Source organism: Chiroxiphia lanceolata, chromosome 10, assembly GCF_009829145.1.
Source record: "Chiroxiphia lanceolata isolate bChiLan1 chromosome 10, bChiLan1.pri, whole genome shotgun sequence".
Taxonomy (NCBI): domain Eukaryota; kingdom Metazoa; phylum Chordata; class Aves; order Passeriformes; family Pipridae; genus Chiroxiphia; species Chiroxiphia lanceolata.
In genome coordinates, this window is record NC_045646.1 from 23,968,162 (window position 1) to 23,986,279 (window position 18,118).

At 60.0% G+C, this 18,118-nt stretch overlaps 3 protein-coding genes across 21 annotated transcripts in view; 2 read left to right on the forward strand and 1 right to left on the reverse strand.

Annotated features, from left to right (window-relative positions):
• The first annotated feature begins 7,700 nt into the window (after positions 1-7,700).
• On the forward strand, positions 7,701-11,957 carry MAB21L4 (mab-21 like 4). Its single transcript, XM_032698388.1, has 5 exons — positions 7,701-8,199; positions 9,232-9,454; positions 10,286-10,439; positions 11,287-11,643; positions 11,789-11,957. The coding sequence occupies exons 1-5, from the start codon at positions 7,716-7,718 to the stop codon at positions 11,879-11,881; spliced, it is 1,311 nt and encodes a 436-aa protein (XP_032554279.1). The 5' UTR covers positions 7,701-7,715; the 3' UTR covers positions 11,882-11,957.
• Positions 11,948-16,188, reverse strand: AGXT (alanine--glyoxylate and serine--pyruvate aminotransferase). 2 transcript variants are annotated; one of them, XM_032698387.1, is made up of 11 exons: positions 15,879-16,188; positions 15,563-15,755; positions 15,172-15,236; positions 14,995-15,095; positions 14,711-14,781; positions 14,296-14,380; positions 13,848-13,943; positions 13,531-13,600; positions 13,334-13,429; positions 13,010-13,135; positions 11,948-12,615 (listed from the first exon to the last, which is right to left on the reverse strand). In XM_032698387.1, exons 1-11 carry the CDS (start codon positions 16,131-16,133, stop codon positions 12,508-12,510), a joined length of 1,266 nt encoding a protein of 421 aa, XP_032554278.1. In that variant the 5' UTR covers positions 16,134-16,188; the 3' UTR covers positions 11,948-12,507. The 2 variants fall into 2 exon arrangements, with proteins under 2 accessions (XP_032554278.1, XP_032554277.1); XM_032698386.1 differs by having other exon boundaries at positions 13,010-13,138; positions 15,879-16,187.
• Positions 16,189-17,757: 1,569 nt separating this feature from the next.
• KIF1A (kinesin family member 1A) overlaps positions 17,758-18,118 on the forward strand; it is a 38,517-nt gene continuing 38,156 nt past the window's right edge. For all 18 annotated transcript variants that reach the window (XM_032697668.1, XM_032697670.1, XM_032697671.1 and 15 more), the window contains exon 1: positions 17,758-17,893. The gene's annotated coding sequence lies outside the window, so the exon portion shown is untranslated. The remainder of the gene's footprint in view (positions 17,894-18,118) is intronic.

An 18,118-nucleotide genomic window follows, 5' to 3' on the forward strand; every position in this document is an offset into this window, starting at 1 on the left:
TCTGCCACCTTGCACCTGTGAGAGCGAGCCCCACGATCCCAGAAGTTCCTTATCCTGGCTCTGCTGTGCCACGACAGGCCCTGCAGCAAGCTCAGCTTCCAAGGAACACAGGGACATTGTGGCACCAACCTGCCCCTCTGCCATGAGCATCCCCACAGGGGCCAACCTAGGCTTCTCACGGTGGGTTTTCCCCTGTGAGAGGGGAAGGGCAGCCATCACAAGTGTGAGGGGAGGATTTTCTTCCAGGCACGCTTCTCACAGAAAAGCATGACAATGTTCCCCCCGTGTCATCCCAGCCCAACTCCCCAGGACATTAAATTGGAAGCAGTAAACCGAGCAGGGAGAACAGCTGTGGGCCCCAGATGCAGACATTTCCTCTGGGCCCAAAGCTGGAGCTGGTGTGAAGCTGGGCTCTGTGCTGAAAATGCTGGGGGGAGCATGGGGGAAAGCAGCCCTTTCCCCACACTATCTGGCCAAACTCTATCCTCTACCACCCGCTCCCTCTCCAGAAAAAGATGCCCTTTTCCTCCACCTACCATCACCTTTGTGGTGTCCAGCTCCTTGGTGGCCCTCAAAACAGGGCCAGGACCCACCACACCCATCCCAAGGGGGCTGTCAGGCTGTGGAGAGGACCATGCAAGTCCCAGGGGCATCCCGATGCTCATTCCAGCTTCCCTGGCACCTGCAGCCAGGAATGCTCCTCAGCAAATCACCCCATCATAGGTCCCAGAGTGCTTGGACTTGGTGCTCCCTCCCAGACTCCAGAAGCACCCAACAAGGGGGTTGAGAAGGCCAGTTAGCACCAGGCATGCTATGGGACCAGCTCCCCATTGCAAAACTGTGCCAGAGGGAGAGGTGGATGCTGCCTCCAGAAGCGAGGGACAGAGGCAGAGATCCTTCTGGTGACCCCAAGCCTGTCTCTACTTGGCATCACAGTTTCAGGGTTGCCCCAAATACACAGGCAGTTGCCCCTGGGTTTCTCCCAGCTGCCTCTCACAGGTCTGTGGTTGCCCACTGCCTCTCACAAAACGCAGTCCTAGAAAACCAGTGTAAAAGAGCACACAACACTACCCACCCTCCATCCCGGCCAGACTCTCTGCTTGGGGGACAGGACATGTGGAAGGGACCTGGGGAGCTATTAATGATCCAGAGTGCATTCAGCATGGATCCGTTAGGACAGAGGGGGCTGCAGGTCAGCACATGGTTTGGATTTGGCTCTTCCCTCCTTTCCCGCTAGTTGGGCCAAACCCAGAGAGTGTTCCCTGTGGATGCTGAACACGTGTTGCACAAGCATCACCTCCCATAGGGAGAACTGGTCCCAGGAACCCCCTACCCAGGGTGGGAGAGGCAGCCAGGTAGCCCAGGGAGGTGTGTGAGAGTTTGAGGGGAGCTGACATTTAATGAAAGTGTTTGAACCTTTTATTTGGCCCAGGTTCAAAGAATGCAGCAACACAGATTGCACACACAGATGTGGGTGGTGGGAAGGGGCTGGAGAGCAGCCAGGAGGATGGAGGTTACTGCAACACCCAGCTCCCGCTCCCTGTGCACTGCCTGAGCCCCCACAATGCCTGCTTCTGCTCTACAAGGCTGTGGGAACAGGGGGAATCCCTTCCCCTCTCCCATCCCTTCGCCTTCCTCCGCCACCCTGGGACCCCTCTCGAACCACACAGCCTAGGCATCTGGTGGCCATGTGTCATCTAAGCTACTGTGGCAGGGACATCACTGGGTGGCAGTTGTGTCTCCTAAATTGCCCCAGCCAGAGGAGCCCCAGAGCGAGCAGAAGGACATGGGACTGGGAGGCTCCAGGTGCTGTTCCCCTGGGGAGCACCAGTTCAGGGCTGCTCGGTGGTGCTGGTTGGACATGGTGCCACCAGGACAGGACACAGCTGTGGCTCTGCTGGCATCTGCTGACACCAGCGTAATCAGGGAGGTGGGACCATTGAGATGGACACAAATCCTATTCCCCGGGGGGAATTCCCTGGTCCAAGGCTCTCACCCCAGCACTGCAAAGGCAAGCTTTTGAAATGCTGAGGGTGCTGCCACCTCTGGAGGGTGCTATAGGGGAGTACCCCGGCCACCCCATAGCACCAGGGGTCACCCTACCAGCTCAGCTGCCATCCTTCCAACCCTGGCCTCACCATGCAGGTCAGGGGAAGACAGGGACAAAACACTTCACCCAGGGATATCTCCTGCTCCTGATGCAGTCCTAGTGCAGGGGACAGTGCTGAAACCAGGACATGAGGCTGAAACCAGTGCTTGGTGAGGTGCCATCCCTGGCTCTGACTCCTGCAGCAGGCAGCTGGGTTGATGCAAGCGAAAGCCACCCATTACCATGGGACCACGTTAATGAAGACTTCAAAGTTCTTGTGAACTTGTGTCTGCGAGTCCAGCCCCCCACAGGGCTGGGGCTGGCCATGAGCACCTCCAGCATTGCAGCGGGGCATCGGAGAGCAACACCGGGTTTCCCAATCCAGCTGAAAGTTCCTCGGATGTTCTGCTGCTTTGATTATTTGACAGACCATGTTTTTTAAATTATTCTTGTATAAATATTTACGCATTTTTACAAGAACCATGCTTTGAGCAACAGGCCATGGCAGATGAAGGGCCATAGGGGAGGGGGCTGGATGCTGGATTGCTCCATTCCAGCTCCACAGGTCAGCTGGGGGTTGAGCAGGGGATTGAGCAGGGACCAGGGACCAGGGACTGCAGGGACGAAGAGCTGCACCCACCCTGGGGCCCTGGGGCAATGCATGCTAGGTGTTGACAGCCCCCTGAACCAAAGGTTGCTATGATCCTGCCCCCTTCCCTCACTGCTCCAGTATTCCCCTCCCCAGGGAGCAGAACCCAGTCAAGCAGTGGGCTGGCCAGAAGCCAGACTGCCTGTTACAGGGGATACATTGCTGGCCAGTGCTGGGAGACCCATGCAGCCCCACATGCCTCCCTGGTCTCATCTCTGATCAGGTCCAAAAACCACTTTCGGCAGACACCTTGAGCAAGGAAAGCCTCACTGGGCAGCAAAGACTGTTGGCAGGATGGAGGCCACTCCTTTGTTCCTCACTCCCACTTCAGTACTGCACCCCAGCCCAGGTGAGGGAGAGGGCAGTGGATGCTGGGAACCACTGAGGGTGCTCCAGGAGAGAAGGGGATGGGGTGGAAGGGCTCTGAGGGCTGCACCAGCCCCCATATCTGCCCCCAAAGCCCCCAGTCTCCAGGGACAGTGCCTGCAGCAACACTTCCCACTGTGGTGGGGACCTTCTGGGCCAGCCCCGTCCCGCTCCCCAGAACAGTTGCTGTGGATTTTGGGAAGGATGAGGGTGAGCTCCCCCCCTCCCCCACCCACAGATGTGATCCACAACCCAGCCTCGTGTTTTCCGCCGAGCTCAGCAGAAATTCACGCAGAAGGTCAGTGACCAGAGAAAGGAACGATCCATCATTAAATAAATTGTTTTCATTTCCCAGGATAAAGAAGAGGAAAAGGGGAGGAGGGGAGAAGTTGTTGGACCTGGACTGGAAAATAAAAGCGCACAAGGCAGGAAAACCGCCCCCTGCACTCCCTGCCGAGAGCAGCCCCGGCTCCTTCCCTGCGCCCTCGCAGGGTTTTTACAGCCAAAGCTCTTAATGTGATTATAATAATTATTTCTTTCCTAGCAATTTTTTCCTCCTTTTTTTTTTTTTTTTTTTTTTAATAAACAGCCTCTTTTGAAATGTCACTGGGGGAAGCCAAGACTCCAGCTGAGCCCTGGCCTGAAGGAAGGAGCAGGGGCAGGGGGAGCGTGCGAACGTGTGCTGGTGCATGCAGGCAAGCACGTGTGTGCAGGAGTGTGCGGACGCCCAGGGGGGCACCCTGCAGGGGGACACCCCACAGGAGCACGCAAGCACAACTGGAGCAGCGCCCCAGGGACAAACAGATGGGGGATTCTTCTCCATTCCTCTCAGTCTGGGTGCCCCATTGAACTCCCCCCCCCCGCCTCGCACCCCTCACCTCCCACCCCTCTGTGTGGTTCCCCCCAGCCCTGGGGCCAAGCTTTGAAATCTGTTGAAAAGAGACCCTTTTTGCCAAAATAAACAGCCTGTCATGTTAAATTACTCTCTCTTCCTCTCTACCTTCCCTGCCTTTGTCCCCCCTCCCCATCCCAGCCATTTTGCTGGGGGCCATGCCACTCTGGGGGGCTTTTGGGGTGTAGAAGTGCTGACGTTGGTGTGGAACTGGTGTGCAGGGGCAGAGCACCACCTACCCTCTGCATCCCAGTGTCCCTGTCCTCTGTCAGTTCCTCAGCCCGCCAGCTCAGCCCCCCAGTGTCTTTCTGCTAGGTGACAATGGCATCTTGCAGGGTCCAGCGTGCAGCAGTGTTCTGCAGAGAGGTGAGCTGGGTGAGGGACACTGGGGCTCGTTGCAGCCCCTCGCCCACCCCTGCAATGCCTAGTGCTCCCATGCCCCCAGGTTTTCTCCTCTCTCTTGCTTGCCCTTGCTCTTATTTTTGGGTTGTTTTCTCTGTCCCGTTTCTAACAGAAAAAATTCATAGAACCATAAAATGCCAAGATGGAAAAGGAGCAATTAGCTCATTCAGCCCGGACTCTCTGCCAGTACCAGGGCACTTGCAGCCAGCCTCTGGTGACTCGTCCAGGCAGGGCACCGCACGCTCCAGCCATGTATTCCATGGCCTCACCGACCTGCTCGCTAGGAATTTTTTCCCCACTATCTTGCCTCCCATGGAGTTGTGCTCAATTTGGGCTGATGGCGGGGTTGAGGGTCCTGGCACTGTCCTGACCATCCAGCTGTGTGCCATGCCTGCTCTGTAGCTCACTCCATGTGGCATGGCTCCAGCCAGGGCTCACCCACCCATCCATGCGGGATGAAGTTACTGCTGTCCCCCACCACCTGATCTGCATCATTCCCTCCCCATGCCAGCTCTGCTCCCTCCTGCCCAGAGTTCTGGCAGAACCAGCTGCTCCCACATCTCCTGGCTGCCAGCTGTGTCTCCAGATGTGCCACCACCTAGCATCACTCTTCCTTCTCCGACTGTGCTTGGCAGCAGCCAGGAAGCTGCTCCTCCAGAGTCTGCCCCTGGCCCCTTACCTGCAGGGGAGAGGAAGGAATGGGAAGAGAAGAGGAAGAGGTAGAGGAAGGGGAAAGGAGAAAGAGGAAGGGTGAAGAAGGGGAAGGGGGAAAAAGAGGAAGGAAGAAGGAGGAAGGAAAAGGTGGAGAGGAAAGGAGGAAGGGGGATAGGGGAAAGGACAAAGGGGAAAAGTGCTGGCCTGCAGGAAGGGGCAGAAGGCAGCATTTTGCAGCACCAACCTCTTGATTGTGGCACGTAGAGGTCCAAAAAGTGCAAGTGCCAAAGGCAGTGATGAGCCGAGAAGATTACATCACACTCACTCCTCCTGGCATCAGAACTCTAGCAGTGATGAGAACAGGGTCACACTGTGGGGTCAGCCAGCACCGTTGCCAAGAGGGCATGGTTACCCTACTAGCACCAAGACATCTGGGGGGACATACACGTCTCCCTGCCCTGACCAGTCTTATCTTCCTATAGTGCCACGGCTGCTCTCAGTCCAGCTTCTGCATGTTCCCCATGGCCTCCTCCAGCATCTCAGCCAGGCACTGACAGAAGGAACGTCCTGGCTGCTGCCATAGCAGGGACTCCACCCATGACAAAATGATGCTCCTAGGGCAACCCTGCCAGCAGTGAACTGTCACCCACCACCCACAGAAAAGTGGTGGCCTGCATCTCTCTGCCTTCTTTTTTCCCATATCAGTGCATGGAGCAGTCATCTTTCTTGCCTGGCTCAGGTTCAGCATCCTTCAGGATAAGCCCAGACCACTCTGATGGGGAGGGTGAAGCCCACAGGAGCCCCACTTTGGCAGCAGAGAGTCTGTCACTTTTGTTCCCTCTCTGGGACGCCAGCCAGCTTGTCTTTCCCACATGATGGAAGAGGGTAAAGACCAAGCTGCACACTCAGACCTGGTTGGGACAATCATTAGTGTGAGGGACTGAGTATCCCCTGCTCAGGTCAGGTGAAACCTGGAGTGCAGGGCTCAGGTAAGGAGACTCAGAGCCTGTCATCCATTGTCAGGCTTTTAAAATCTGGCTGAGGCTTCCCAGCCCTGAGCACCCCCAGCCTTCCAGTACTGAGAAGCCCAGTGCTGGCTACTGTTCATCTCCATGGCTCGAACTGCAGGTGCTCAGAGATGCTCTGCAGGTGAGAGCTCTGAGCCTTGTGCTCTCCAGGGACGCAGACAGAGCTCCTTCAGTCAGCTGGTGGAAGGACAGATGGCCGTGAGGGACAGACTCCTACCTTCAGGTCCGCTCCTCAGTCACAGGGGACTGAAGGAGGCACAAGGAAAACTGGAAAAAAGCCTGGGAAGATCCAGAAACCTCATCTGGGCTGTTTAAAACGAAAGCCTGAGCTGCAGGAGGTGGGAGGCCCAGCCATGAGCCCCATGGCATGCTCCCTCCCCTCCCCGAAGCGGTTCCCATGCTCGGGCTCGGGTTCCCTTGCCACAGGGGCCCCTGCTGCCACGGAGCCTCCCCCACTCCCCCACTCCCTTCCCTACTCTGACCAAGGGCAAGATCAGTTTGCAGGGAACCCTGGAACGGCTGAACCACGCTGTCCTGCTGGGAGAGCCGAGCCTTCCAGTCATAATCATTACAAGCTCCTGCTCCCGGCCCGAGAAGCCCGGAAACGTGTCCCGGGAAGGGCTCGCCATTCAGCCAGCCAACGTGCCCGGAAATCCCCGCTCCGGGATCTGTGGGAGATGGAGAGGAGCGGGGGCAGGTGGGAGGGTACGGCCAGTCCCTGCCCTGTCCCTGCGCTGTCCCTGCAGCGGGGCCGAGCCCGCCGGGCAGCTCGGCGTGGCAGAACCGACCGAGCCCCGGACCGGCCAGGCTGCGGGACCGCACGGGCTGCACGGGCTGCCCCCGCCGCTCCCGCACCGCACCGCACGGCGGATCTGGGGTCCAAAGCAACGCTTCTCTCCTCTCTCCGGGGCGGTTGCCCCGCAGCCCGGCGGCAGGAAACCGCGCCCCGGGCAGGGCGGGCCTGCGGGGCGGGCCGGGCTCTACCTGCGGGGCGGGGCCGGGGGCTCAGCCCGGGCGAGAGGCGCTGGAGGGGTGCCCGCACCTCGAAAGCTGGAGCCTGATGGAAGCTGAGCTGAAGCCTGATGTTGACAGCGATGCACTGGGCCTGCAGGGCTGCTCTGAGCACCGGCAAGGCGGGCACAGGGTTCCGCAGCCCTCCCGCAGAACCGCAGCGCTGTGCCCAGCTCCGTGGGCGCCATACAGGCTGGGAGCAGCCGGGCGCTGATAGCCCCAGGCAGCAGGCTAAACTAGGCTGAGCCAGGGCGTGAGGGCAGTGGGTCACCTTCACTTGGCACTGGCTGTGAGGGGATGCTGCTGGCACGCAGCCCCTGTGCCAAGAGAAGTGTGGGAGAACACAGCCTTATCCTGGCATGACCCATCAGCTGAGCGCTCGCTGTCACCCTTCTGGAGTGCCAGAGGAGGGCCACGGTGTGACTCAATCCCCCACCCTGGGTCTGCCCTGGTGGGACATGCTGCTCCCAGTACCTCTCCCTGGGAGTCACCCAGCACTGGTGCTTGTCAACGCCCAGCTGTGGCTTCCCTCCACCCTCCCCACGAGGGCACACAGCTCTGCCCTCCCTGCCCACGTATTTTCACTCCTGCTCAGAGCAGGCTCACAACGGCAGCAGAGCTGCCATGGAAGCCAACACTTCCCTCTGGCACAGCTACCTTGGGGTGATCGTGTCCCGCGAGAGGGAGCGGCTGGAGAATTTCCAGCGGGCTGAGGACATCCTGCTGACCCTGTTGGAGGGTGTCCATGCCAGGGAGCCCCGCTTCCTTGTGGACTATGCCAGGAACCTGGAAGCCCTCGAGTTCGCTCTCTGTGCCTCTGAGGATGCTGTCACTGTAGAGATGCCCCTGCGGATCGACGGTGATACCCTGCAGCTCTTGGCATGCCAGCCCAGAGACACCCCAGGAGGGCACCCTCCAGGGCTGAGCACCTGCTATCTGGAAGTGCCCTCTCCGGGGACCGATTTGGAGGACTGGATCAGTGTCGTGGGTGCGATGGAGCACGGAGGCGGTGCGAGGTGTCTGGTTCCGGGCAAAGTCCTCCAGCACCTGAAAGAGCTCCTTGTTTCAGCCATCGTGCACTGCCAGCGCTGCTTCCTGCTTCAGCCAGGTGCGTATGCTGGCGGGGCATTTCCCAGCCGGGAGCTGCCTCCAGCACAGCTGGCAAGCCCAGCTTGGCGGTGGTCCCTTTGCAAACATGCTAGGACATAGATCCCTGGGTGTGTGACCCACTGAAAGCCTCCATGAGCAGGTGAGTGACCACCCTGCTGTGTTCTGGGATAGCCTTTGCCCTCAGCTAAGGAAAAGGAGATGCAAACTACTCCCTGCCATCCCATGGCAGCAGAGTCATCCTCAGGCATCTCCACCTGGGGCTGATGGCACCCCTCTTGGTGGGTGAAGGGTTCTCCCAGCCCTGCTTGGCTCATCCTAATCATGTTCTCCTCCCGCCTCCTGGCCTCTGAGTGCCCCCTGCTCCCTGAAGGAGGCTGTTTGGAGGGTGAGCTGGGAGTGCATCAGAGCTGAACCAAGACCTTGAGGCATGGGTCTGACCCTGTGAACACACGGGCCTCGGCTGGCATCAGCATCCTCAGGAAAGACATGGTGGGAATGGACCCTGGGAATGCCCATAATGGTTCTGTCAGCTTCTTCATGCTCCAAAGGTGCTTCTTGAAGTAAAGCTCAGTCCTGATGAGAAGGTGATGTGAGAGGACCAGCGGGTCTGGAGGTCTCTTAACCCAGCCCCAGCAAGCCCACCATTCCCTCCTTCCTCCACAGCCAAGACAGAGACCTTCATCTTCCTCTACTCCCACAGCCTGAGACCTTTTCTGGTCCGTTTTTCTTGGGCCACATTGTTTTGCTTGGCACTGTTCAGCCACCCAGAAGCATAGCCTGAATTGGCTGCTCGAGACTTCCTGCTGTGCCTGACCTTAAGCCCTGCTGGAGCAATGCTCCTTCCCATGAACCGCCCCAGCATGGTTGGGAGAGGGGTTTTAGCTGGGAAATCGTGGACAAACTGCAGCACTGGAAAGGGAGGAGTCGAGTGGGGTGGGACACGGTCACAGGCATTGCAGCTCATACCTGGTTCAGCCTGCGGGACCGGCTGCGTTAACCTCCTCACTACTGCCAAACCCTCCATATCTAGGTGACGTCAGCGCCGAAAATCTGCGGGAAGATGCCATGGAGCTCTCCCTGCTGATCCGTGGCGGCTGGAAGAACATTCGCTTTGACATTGTTCCGGTGGTGAGGAGGCAGCAGGAGCCGTTCCAGCTCCAGGGGAGGCAGATTGACAGGGGTTTCCCTGAAGGCAGCCTCCAGAGGGCCACAGAAGAGGCCCACTTTGTCCCTGCCTCTCCCCATTGCTGGAGGTGAGTGGCTTGGCTGCATGCATGGTGGTGTGGTCCTGCACCAGCGATCCCCCCTGGCTGGCAACGCTGCTGGGTGTAGGCAAAAAGAGGATAGGAAAGGGTGGGGACATGTCAGCAGAGGTTGAAGTCACCTCCTCATGATGCCCAAACCCACTTCCTGGTGTTGGCAAAAAGCCTCAGCCAAATTTCAGGCAGCTCAAGGAAAGAGGGCGAATGCAACTCTGAAGGAGCCCCCTGACATTATTTGCAGGAGCTGAACCCTGACCATGTGGAGGGTGGCAGCTCTCAGATCCCTGCTTGGGCTTCAGAAACAAGCCTAGGCATCTGGCAGCAGCAGGGTGATGAGGTGCCTCCCAGGGCAGGCTGCAGGAGAGAACGGGGCTGGAGTGACATGTATCTCCCCTGCCACCACAGCTACCCAGCCCCATGGAGGGGTTGAGTGGCTGGCTGGACCAGTCCAGGCTTATTTTGGGCACAGTATGGTCCAGCTGGACATTTGGCCCCTCCTTGGGGACCAAAGCAGCCTCCCCGCTGAGGCAGCCTGCAGCCCTCTCCACTGCATGTAGGGGAGCACAACCCTACTTTGCTCCACTCTTGTTCCTCCCGGGAAGAAGCTGCTCAGCAGCATTCCCATCTCACTCCAAACCTCCCAAGTTCTGCTTTGCCAGAGGTGAGCGCAGGAGGTGGATCCAAGATGCTGCATGCCTGGGACCATGCATGTGGCTGAGAGAGTCCCCCCCGACACCAGGTCACTGCAGGTACACTCTCCCCACCCTGGGAGGGTGCACATCTCTATCTTCTCTCTCACCAGACTCCACTTTCTCCCTCCAGATCCTCCACTCACCTCCCCATCCTGAGGCTGCTCCACGCAGTGGACACGCTGAAGGGCCCCCGTCTGGACAGCCTTCGCCTGCTCGACCAGCTCCGCGACCAGGACTGGGGAGAGGAGGGTGGGAAAAGTGGTCTCACTTTCAACTACCTGAAGGTAGGGAGGTTCTGCTGGTTGGGACTGTGGCTCTCTGGGCAAGAGAGCCAAGGCTGCTCCCCTGCAGAAGATTCCAATTGACAAGAGCGAGTGCCTGCAGTGCTTTGGGATGTACCAGTCCATGGCTGTGTTGGCAAAAGATGCATGCTGCTGCTGGCCATGGTCAGGGGGCTTTGGTCCTTCTTCCTTGGATTGAACCGGCAACCTCCAGCCTGAGACACTCGATGCATTCAGAGCTGGGGCTCTATGTCGGCACACTAGGTGTCCTCTGGCACAGGCTGCCTGTGTCTGCTGGGGATGGCATCACTGTGCTGCCATGCTGCAAATCATCCCATACCCTGGTGTGGTGGGAGGTGACCGTACAGGGCCGAGGGTGGCATTTCTGCTGACAAAAAACCTCTCCCCACCTGACCTGTTTTCAGCACTCTGGACCTATGCCGACTGGTGATACTGGTCGGGAAAGGGGCCATGCTGGGGACAGCACCTGGTGGCACAATCCGGGTGTGTCCTCTTCCTTGTGACAGCTCTCTGGGCCCTGGGTAGAGAAGTGTTTTCTGCTGAGAGAATGGCTCCAGCTCCAAGTAACCCAAATCCTGTGTGTTTTGCTTTACGTTGCATTCTTTGATGTGTTGGCTATTTTGGTTTTGGTTGGTTGGTTGTCTGGTTGGGTTTTTTTAAGGAAAAAGGGCACAGTATGCATCTGACCTTCAGAAAAGCATCTTTTGCTCGAGCTGACATGGATTCAGCCCCACAGGTCATTGCGTGATGATGTGCAGGGTGTGAAGGTTTGGCCTTTGTGGGATCAGGCCTTGTGCCTGTTCCTGTGTTCTTCTCTCCCTCCCCACAGATGGTCCTGCTGTGGAGCACAGAGCTCTTTCCCTCCCTGGAGGACTGGCAGGACCTGGAGGGCTCTGTCTACAGGCTCTTGGTGATCCTTCTCCGCTGCCTGGCCATCCGGCACCTGCCCCATTTTCTGAACCCAAAGGAGAACCTCTTCCAAGGAGCAGCCATGGACCTTGCCTCCCTCTACCATAAAGTAGAGAGCTTTGCCCGGGACCCCCGACGCTTCCTCCATTTCCATTTTGGCCACCCTGCACGCACCGACAGCTGGAAGGCAAATCCCAACACCCGAGCTCTCCTGCAGCTCCCCAGCAAGGATGGGTCTTACTGGGACACAGCCTACTTTGACATCCTGCTCAACCAGGTAACCCCAGACCTCCAGCTGGTCTCGCAAGGCATCCCCAGAAACCATCTGGGCTGGGCATCTGGGGATGTGCTGGAATTGGCCCCCCCGGAGCCCTCTGGCCCCTGGCAGCCTCTCCTCTCACTTTCTACCTGCTTCCACTTAGTTTCAGGTGTACCGGATCCAGGACAGTGCACGCCGCTCAGCAATGTCCCAGCTCCTCTCCAAGATCCAGCAAGAAATTCCGCAGCAGAGCTGAGTGGAACCCCGCTGCCGCCCCGTGGGGTGTCTCAAAACTCTGGGGGGGTGCAAGGAGAGCCAGGGGCCTGGGAGCAGCACACTGCCACGTCACTTTATTGAGGAAAGGTTGTTCCAGGGAGAGAGCTCATGTCTGCTGCGGCTGGGGGGTTGCACAGCCTCTTGGCTGCCCTTATAGAGCTGGGCACCGGGTGTTTCATCCCAGGGTACAGAATCTGGGGGGAATGGCTGGCATCCTGCACTGCAGAGCTCTGGTGCAGGGTCAGCTGAGGTTGGTGGTGGTGGGAGGGGAAAGGACCTATGGTCAGATCCTGCATCCAGCCCTCGTGTCAGCTTGCCGAGGGGCTGCCATGCCCTGGTGAAGGGGAAGAGCTGGGGGACCAGGCCATTGGGATGATGGGAGAAGGGGTTTTGAGGCATCTCATGTCTGTTGAGTGCAGCTCTCTCCTCCGTGTCCCCTGCTATTCCAACTTCTCCTTTCCCACTCCTGCTTGGCTTGCTGGGTGTTGCCGTGTCTCCTGCCAGCATCCCAGGGAGGCAGCGGAGTCCCTCTGCTGCCAGTTGCCTGCAGCCAGGCACGGAGGGAATTGCTGCACCGCTTCTCCCAGCCCCCCCGGGTAGGTGAGTTCACAGCCTGCTGCGGCGGCAGCTGCCGAGGGCGTCTCGCAGGGCTCGAAGCACTCGGTTCACGTTTTCACCGGTCGAGTTGCAGCCCATGAGGCCGATGCGCAGGACCTGGGAGGAGAAGGGCGAGCGTCTCCCTGCAGCACCCACCTCTGCCTCCGTGTCTCGGCAGCGTCTCCCTGCGGCCCGTGGCAGGTCGCAGGGTCCCGTGCGGAGGCGGGGAACACACAGCCAAGCATGAGCGGGTGTGCACAGCTCCCTGCTTGCTCTTGCTGTACTTAACACCCGGTTCCTCTAAAGATGTGTCACCCCGCTAATTGTGTGCGTGGTTATTCAATTAGGCGGGTGATTGTGTGTGGTTATGCTGCTATGCATTGCTGCGGGCGATGGGACATGGGACAAAGCCAGCCACACACTGTCGATGGCCAGAGAGCCGCAGTGAATCCAGCGAATCATGGGGTTTGGTGCCCAGCCATGGGCAGCAGGAGGGGAGGATTTTGCCCACCTTGTCTACCGTGGGGCCCAGGCCTCCAGTGATCTCCATGGCGTGGTTGTCCATCAGAAAGGCTGTGATGTCCTTCCAGTTGTAGCCCTCAGGCACTCTGACAGTGGTGACGGTGGGAAGTCTCGCCTTCTGGGGAACAGAGAAACTGGGTTCAATCCTGTGGCCCCACCCCCTGGTGAGCCCAGCAGACTGCCGGGAGAGAGCATTGATAACGGGGTTGGTTTTTCTCCAGTATCAAAAGCTGTCCAAGCATATCTTGAGCTGCACTGGACTGTGTCCTCACGCTGCCCCTACCCCGCGATGGTGAGCTTGCCCTGAACCCACCTCCTCCTTCACAAAGAGCTCAAGCCCCAGGCTGAGCAGCCCCTGGCACAGCTTGGTGCAGTTGGCCCGGTGTCGCTCCCAGGAGCTCTCCAGACCCTGCAGGCAGAGAGGAGAGAGAAGGTCTCTGCCGCTGACAGGCATCTCCTGGCGCTCACCCGGCGCTGCTGGTGTCCCCCTGCCCACCAGGTGTCACTCACTATCTCTGCCAGCATGGCCAAGCCTTCCCGCAGGCTGAAGAAGCTGTTGATGGGTGCCGTGTGGTGGTACCTGCAAAATTCAAGGGGTACTCAGAGGCGTTCAGCCTGACTGCAGCAGAGCAGCCATTTGCTTGCAGTATGGGACACAGACGCACAGCATTCTGCCTCTCCATCATTTAGTGCAGAGGGTTGTGACCAGCAGACAGGGTGACGGACAGGCAGGGTCTGAGCCCTGAAGAGCAGGCAGCCCCTGAGCCAGGGTGAAGGCTGGATGGGGGACAGCTGCAGCCATCTGTGACCAGGGAGCCTGCCCTCACCTCCGTGGCTCCCCGTCGCAGCCCCAGTAGTTTCCCAGCCAGCCTATATCCAGGTAGAAGGACCGGGGCTTCGTCTTCCTTCTCCGCACCTTCTCCCTGGTGAAGCATAATGCTGGGGAGAGGCTGGACCTTCACCCTACCAGCTCCAAGGTGGGATCAGTCCTGTGCCCCCTAAAGCAAGTGCAGAGATTGGCTCCAGCGCCCAGTCGCTGCCCAGAGATGGGCTGGACTCTGCCCAGGGATGGGCTGGACTCTGCCCAGAGATGGGCTGGACTCTGCCCAGGGATGGGCTGGACTCTATCCCCACAGCACTGCTGCTGCATGCTCTTCACATGCTGTGCGTGCTCTCCACAGAGCGGGACTGGAGCAAATGGCTGGCAAAGGAGGGAGGTGACTGCCTCCCCCACCCCTATTGCCTTCTGCCCCGGTGGAACTGGGCTGCTCTTACCTGGCTCGCTCACTGAATGAGATGGGGGCACTGCCAGGGGGGCTGTTGAGGACTTTCTGGGACCCCGAGTATAGGACATCGATCTCTGCCCAAAAAGGAAGGCAACTCCTTAGGGTTCAGACACTCCCAGTGGGAAAATGCTGAGTACCTTCAGCCCAGCTGTGAGTGGTGGGTGGGAAGCACAAGGATGGCACATGCTACAGATCCTGCTTGTGTTTGGGCTGCTTTGGGGGACCCCTTGGCACTGCTGATGGTTGCTTGAGGGGAACAGGCTCTCTTGGCTGCAGCTGGACCAATTTCTAGTGCTGCTAGCCCAAAATATGGGCAGAGGGGCTGGTCCCACTGCCCCCTCTCCCTGGCCCAGGCATGAACCCCTTTGTCTCGTGAGTGCCCATGATGGTACTGTGGCTCTTACCCTGCTGATCCATGAAGATGGGGGCTCCCCCAAGTGATGCCACCGCGTCCACAAGCAGCAGGCAGCCGTGACTGTGAGAGGACAGAGCTCAGCTTGATGTCCCTCCTCTTGCCACCCCTCTGCCTGCAGCCCTAGCACCCTCATCCCCCCAGGGGCCACGTGTCTCACTGGCACCAACACCTTCCAGACCCACAGAGCCAAGGAAGAGCCCAGGTCATGTAAATCTCCAGGCCCAGCCCCCAGTGGTGACCTTGGGTGATCACGGGTGTCCATCGTGCACTGACCGGTGGCACAGCTCGCCCAGCCCCTCCAGTGGCTGCAGCACGCCGGTGGAGGACTCGCCATGGGTGATGAAGAGCACTGAGGGCTTGTGCTGCACCAGGCCCTGCATGACGCAGAGGGAAGGTGACCACACTGGAGGTCAGCTCACGCCCACTGCATTGCATGTGGCCAGCACTCACCTCCTCAATGTCCCGTGGAGTGAAATACTCGCCTGGGGGTTTCAGCAGCTCATAGACATTGGCTCCTGGGAGGAATTTGAGCAGAGAAGAGTGAGGCTTGGGTATACTTCCCACTGGGCAGTCACCTGCTCCACAGGGGAATCTGTCACACGTGAACCAAGAGCACAGCCGCTTGCCAGGGTCTGGCATCCTTCCCAGTGGAAAAGCCATAAACCACTCTAAATGGAGGGAACACCTGGAAACAACCTGGACTGCTCTCTGACTGTGGAAACCATGTCACTGGTCACTCCCACCAGGATTGGAACAGCAAGCCAGGGCTCACATTTTGGCATCCTGCTTGCAAACCCGGTCCCCTCAGCCCTTCCATGCCATCTGGCTGTCCCCAGCATACCCAGCCTCCTGGCAATGTCAGCAGCACGTTGTCCCCAGATGCCGTTGATGGCCACCAGTATGGTGTCACCACACTCGAGCAGGTTGAAGAGGGCGGCCTCCATGGCACAGTGGCCACTGCCGCTGATGGCCAGGGTCAGCTGGTTCTGTGTCTGGAAGGCGTACTGGATGCCTGCCTTGATCTCATCCATCACCTGCAGTGGCAGGGCACTGACCAGCACTGCTATTGCTCTTCTTGCCATTCCAACCCCTTTTAGGGGGAAGAGAGAGGAGGGGAGGGGAGGGGAGGGGAAGAAGACTGGGCTGGGGCAGCTCACCTGCAGCATTTCGGGGTGCATGTGGCCCAGGATCTGTCGTCCACCTGCAGCCTGGATGCGGTGGGGCACGTTGCTGGGCCCTGGCCCGAGCAGCAGCCTCTCTGGCACAACCAGGGGCCGGAGCAGTGCCTGGGGGGGGGGGATGCGGAGCAGGCTGGTGGCCATGGCACGTCGTACTGTCCCCAGGAGCTGAGCTTGGAGGAGAGGAGCAGTGGAGGCTGCCTGAGCAGCAGCCAGCACTGCAGCACACTGCATGCCGTGCCAGCAGTGTCCAGTGTCCCGTGGACCCTGACCCACAGCCCAGTGCTCCCCCCGCCAATCTGGACTCTACCCCTGGTTGCCTCCTCTGTCCAGTTAATGTGTCACCAGTACCATTCCCGCTATCTTGGACCCCTCATTTTGAGGCATATCCCCTTGCTAGTGCTGGGGGCTTGCTCCCCAGGCATGCCAGCCTCTGGGACGGGCAAGCACCCAGGCAGACCCTGGACCCATGGCCCCCAGGACACTATGGCTGATGGTTCCCAACAGTATCCCAGTAGGTGGGATCACCGCTGTGGGCACCTAGGTCCTGTGCCACGGGATGGTTGTGCTGGGACTGGTCTGGTACAGCTGCCATTGTCATAACTCCTTCTGCAGCACAAAGCTCCTGTCGACCAGGGCTCCCTGACCAGGGACCTGCCTTGCAGAGGGACCTCTGGGCAGGTGACAGGTGCCCGGAGAAGGCTGGCCAGTGGGATGGTGTGTGCCAGGGCAGAGCTGTGGGGTAGGATACAGCCACAGTATCCCACTGCTGCAGTGAGCTGTGCTCTGTGGGCTCAGCCTGGACTGTGAGCATTCCGGTGTATCCTGATGATTCCACAGGGTCCACGTGGGAATTCAATATGCTGTTGCCTGCCATGTGTGCCCACAGTCAGTTGCATCATGCCCATCCTCTGGCACATTCTCTGCCATCTATACTCTGAAATGCAAACAAGCTGCCCACTTCCAGCTCTGGCAGGTCCACGAGTGGGTGCTCACCCTCAGTTAGCAAAGCTTTCTCTGAGGATGACAGTGTAGGGGTGACAATTCCCCCCCGGCAGAGCTGACATCAGCAGTTGGTGCTGAAGACATTTGGGACAGGGACATGGGTCTGGCAATGGTGCCAGGTGAAAGCACATCTGCCCAGCAGCTGGATGGCCATCACTGAGAGGAGCTGGGGGCAGGTGTGCCTGCCCCTGCATGGATGATGAAAACCACAGTCAGCCTGGGGAGTGCTGTCATCTACCAAAGTGACAAGATATCGGGTGAAGAAGACCTCTCCGCTGCCTGTCCTCTAGGGAGATTTGGGGCACAGCTGGGGCGGGAAGGGGACGCCGTGGCCTCGGGGCTGCCGTGGGGCGAGGGCGACCGCTCTGCTGAAAACAGCTGGCGGCGAAGGAATAATCCGCTTTCTGCGCTGGCTCTGAATTCCCGGCGCAGATGGGCAGGAGCGGCCGGGCCCCGCGCTGCGGGCGGGGTGCCGGCGGCCGGAGGAGCGAACGAACGGCGCCGGGGCCGGGGGCGCGGGATGCCCTGGCAAGGGGCCGCTCCCTGGGGTTCCGCGCCGAGGTCCAGGGGTGGCGGGGTCCGGGTGCGGGGTACCGGGGTACCGGGGTACCGGGGTACCGGGCCGGTGCCGGTTGCCAGGCGACGGCTGCCGGGTGCCGCGAGGCCCCGCCCCGCCCCGCCCCTGCGGCGGCTCCGCAGCGCGCCCGGGGCTGGGGGATGCGCTGACGTCACCTCTCCATCCCCGCGCTCGCCCTCCCGGTCCCCCCCGTCCCCGCTCCGGGCGGTGGCGGCGGCGGCGGCGGCCAACCAGCGTGTGGGGCGGGGACCGCAGGGGTGGGGCTGCCGCCACCCGCACCAGCACCGGCACCGGCGCTGCACCGCACAGCACCGCGCCGCACCGCGCCGCACCGCGCGGCTCGGCCTCATGCCGGCCCCCCGCCCCCGGGACTGAGCGCTGCGCCCCACCGAACCGGGCACGGCCATCACAGGTAGGTGCGGGCGGCACTGGGCGGGACGGGTGAGCCCCGCCGCGCCCCCCGGGCACTGGCCGGAGGGGGAACCCGGGCTGCCCCGGGGTGGCGGTGCCGCCCTCGCGGCCCCAGCAGAGGCGAAGCTGGGCGTGGGGGAGCAGGATGCACACCCCCGGGGATCCGGCGGGGCGGGGGGGGGGCTGCGGTCGCCGGCCATTTTGCGGGGCCCCGCGATGCGCGAAG

Excerpts from the sequence above, each read along its gene's own strand:
- AGXT (XM_032698386.1), bottom strand. The coding sequence starts at position 16,133 with ATGCAGTGTGCTGCAGTGCTGGCTGCTGCTCAGGCAGCCTCCACTGCT. Across the intron at positions 15,237-15,562 it reads TGACATTGCCAGGAGGCTGG|GAGCCAATGTCTATGAGCTG; the intron begins GTATGCTGGGGA and ends AATTCCTCCCAG. Across the intron at positions 14,782-14,994 it reads CTGGGCGAGCTGTGCCACCG|TCACGGCTGCCTGCTGCTTG; the intron begins GTCAGTGCACGA and ends GTCCTCTCACAG.
- MAB21L4 (XM_032698388.1), top strand. The coding sequence starts at position 7,716 with ATGGAAGCCAACACTTCCCTCTGGCACAGCTACCTTGGGGTGATCGTG. Across the intron at positions 9,455-10,285 it reads GCCTCTCCCCATTGCTGGAG|ATCCTCCACTCACCTCCCCA; the intron begins GTGAGTGGCTTG and ends TTCTCCCTCCAG. Across the intron at positions 11,644-11,788 it reads TTGACATCCTGCTCAACCAG|TTTCAGGTGTACCGGATCCA; the intron begins GTAACCCCAGAC and ends GCTTCCACTTAG.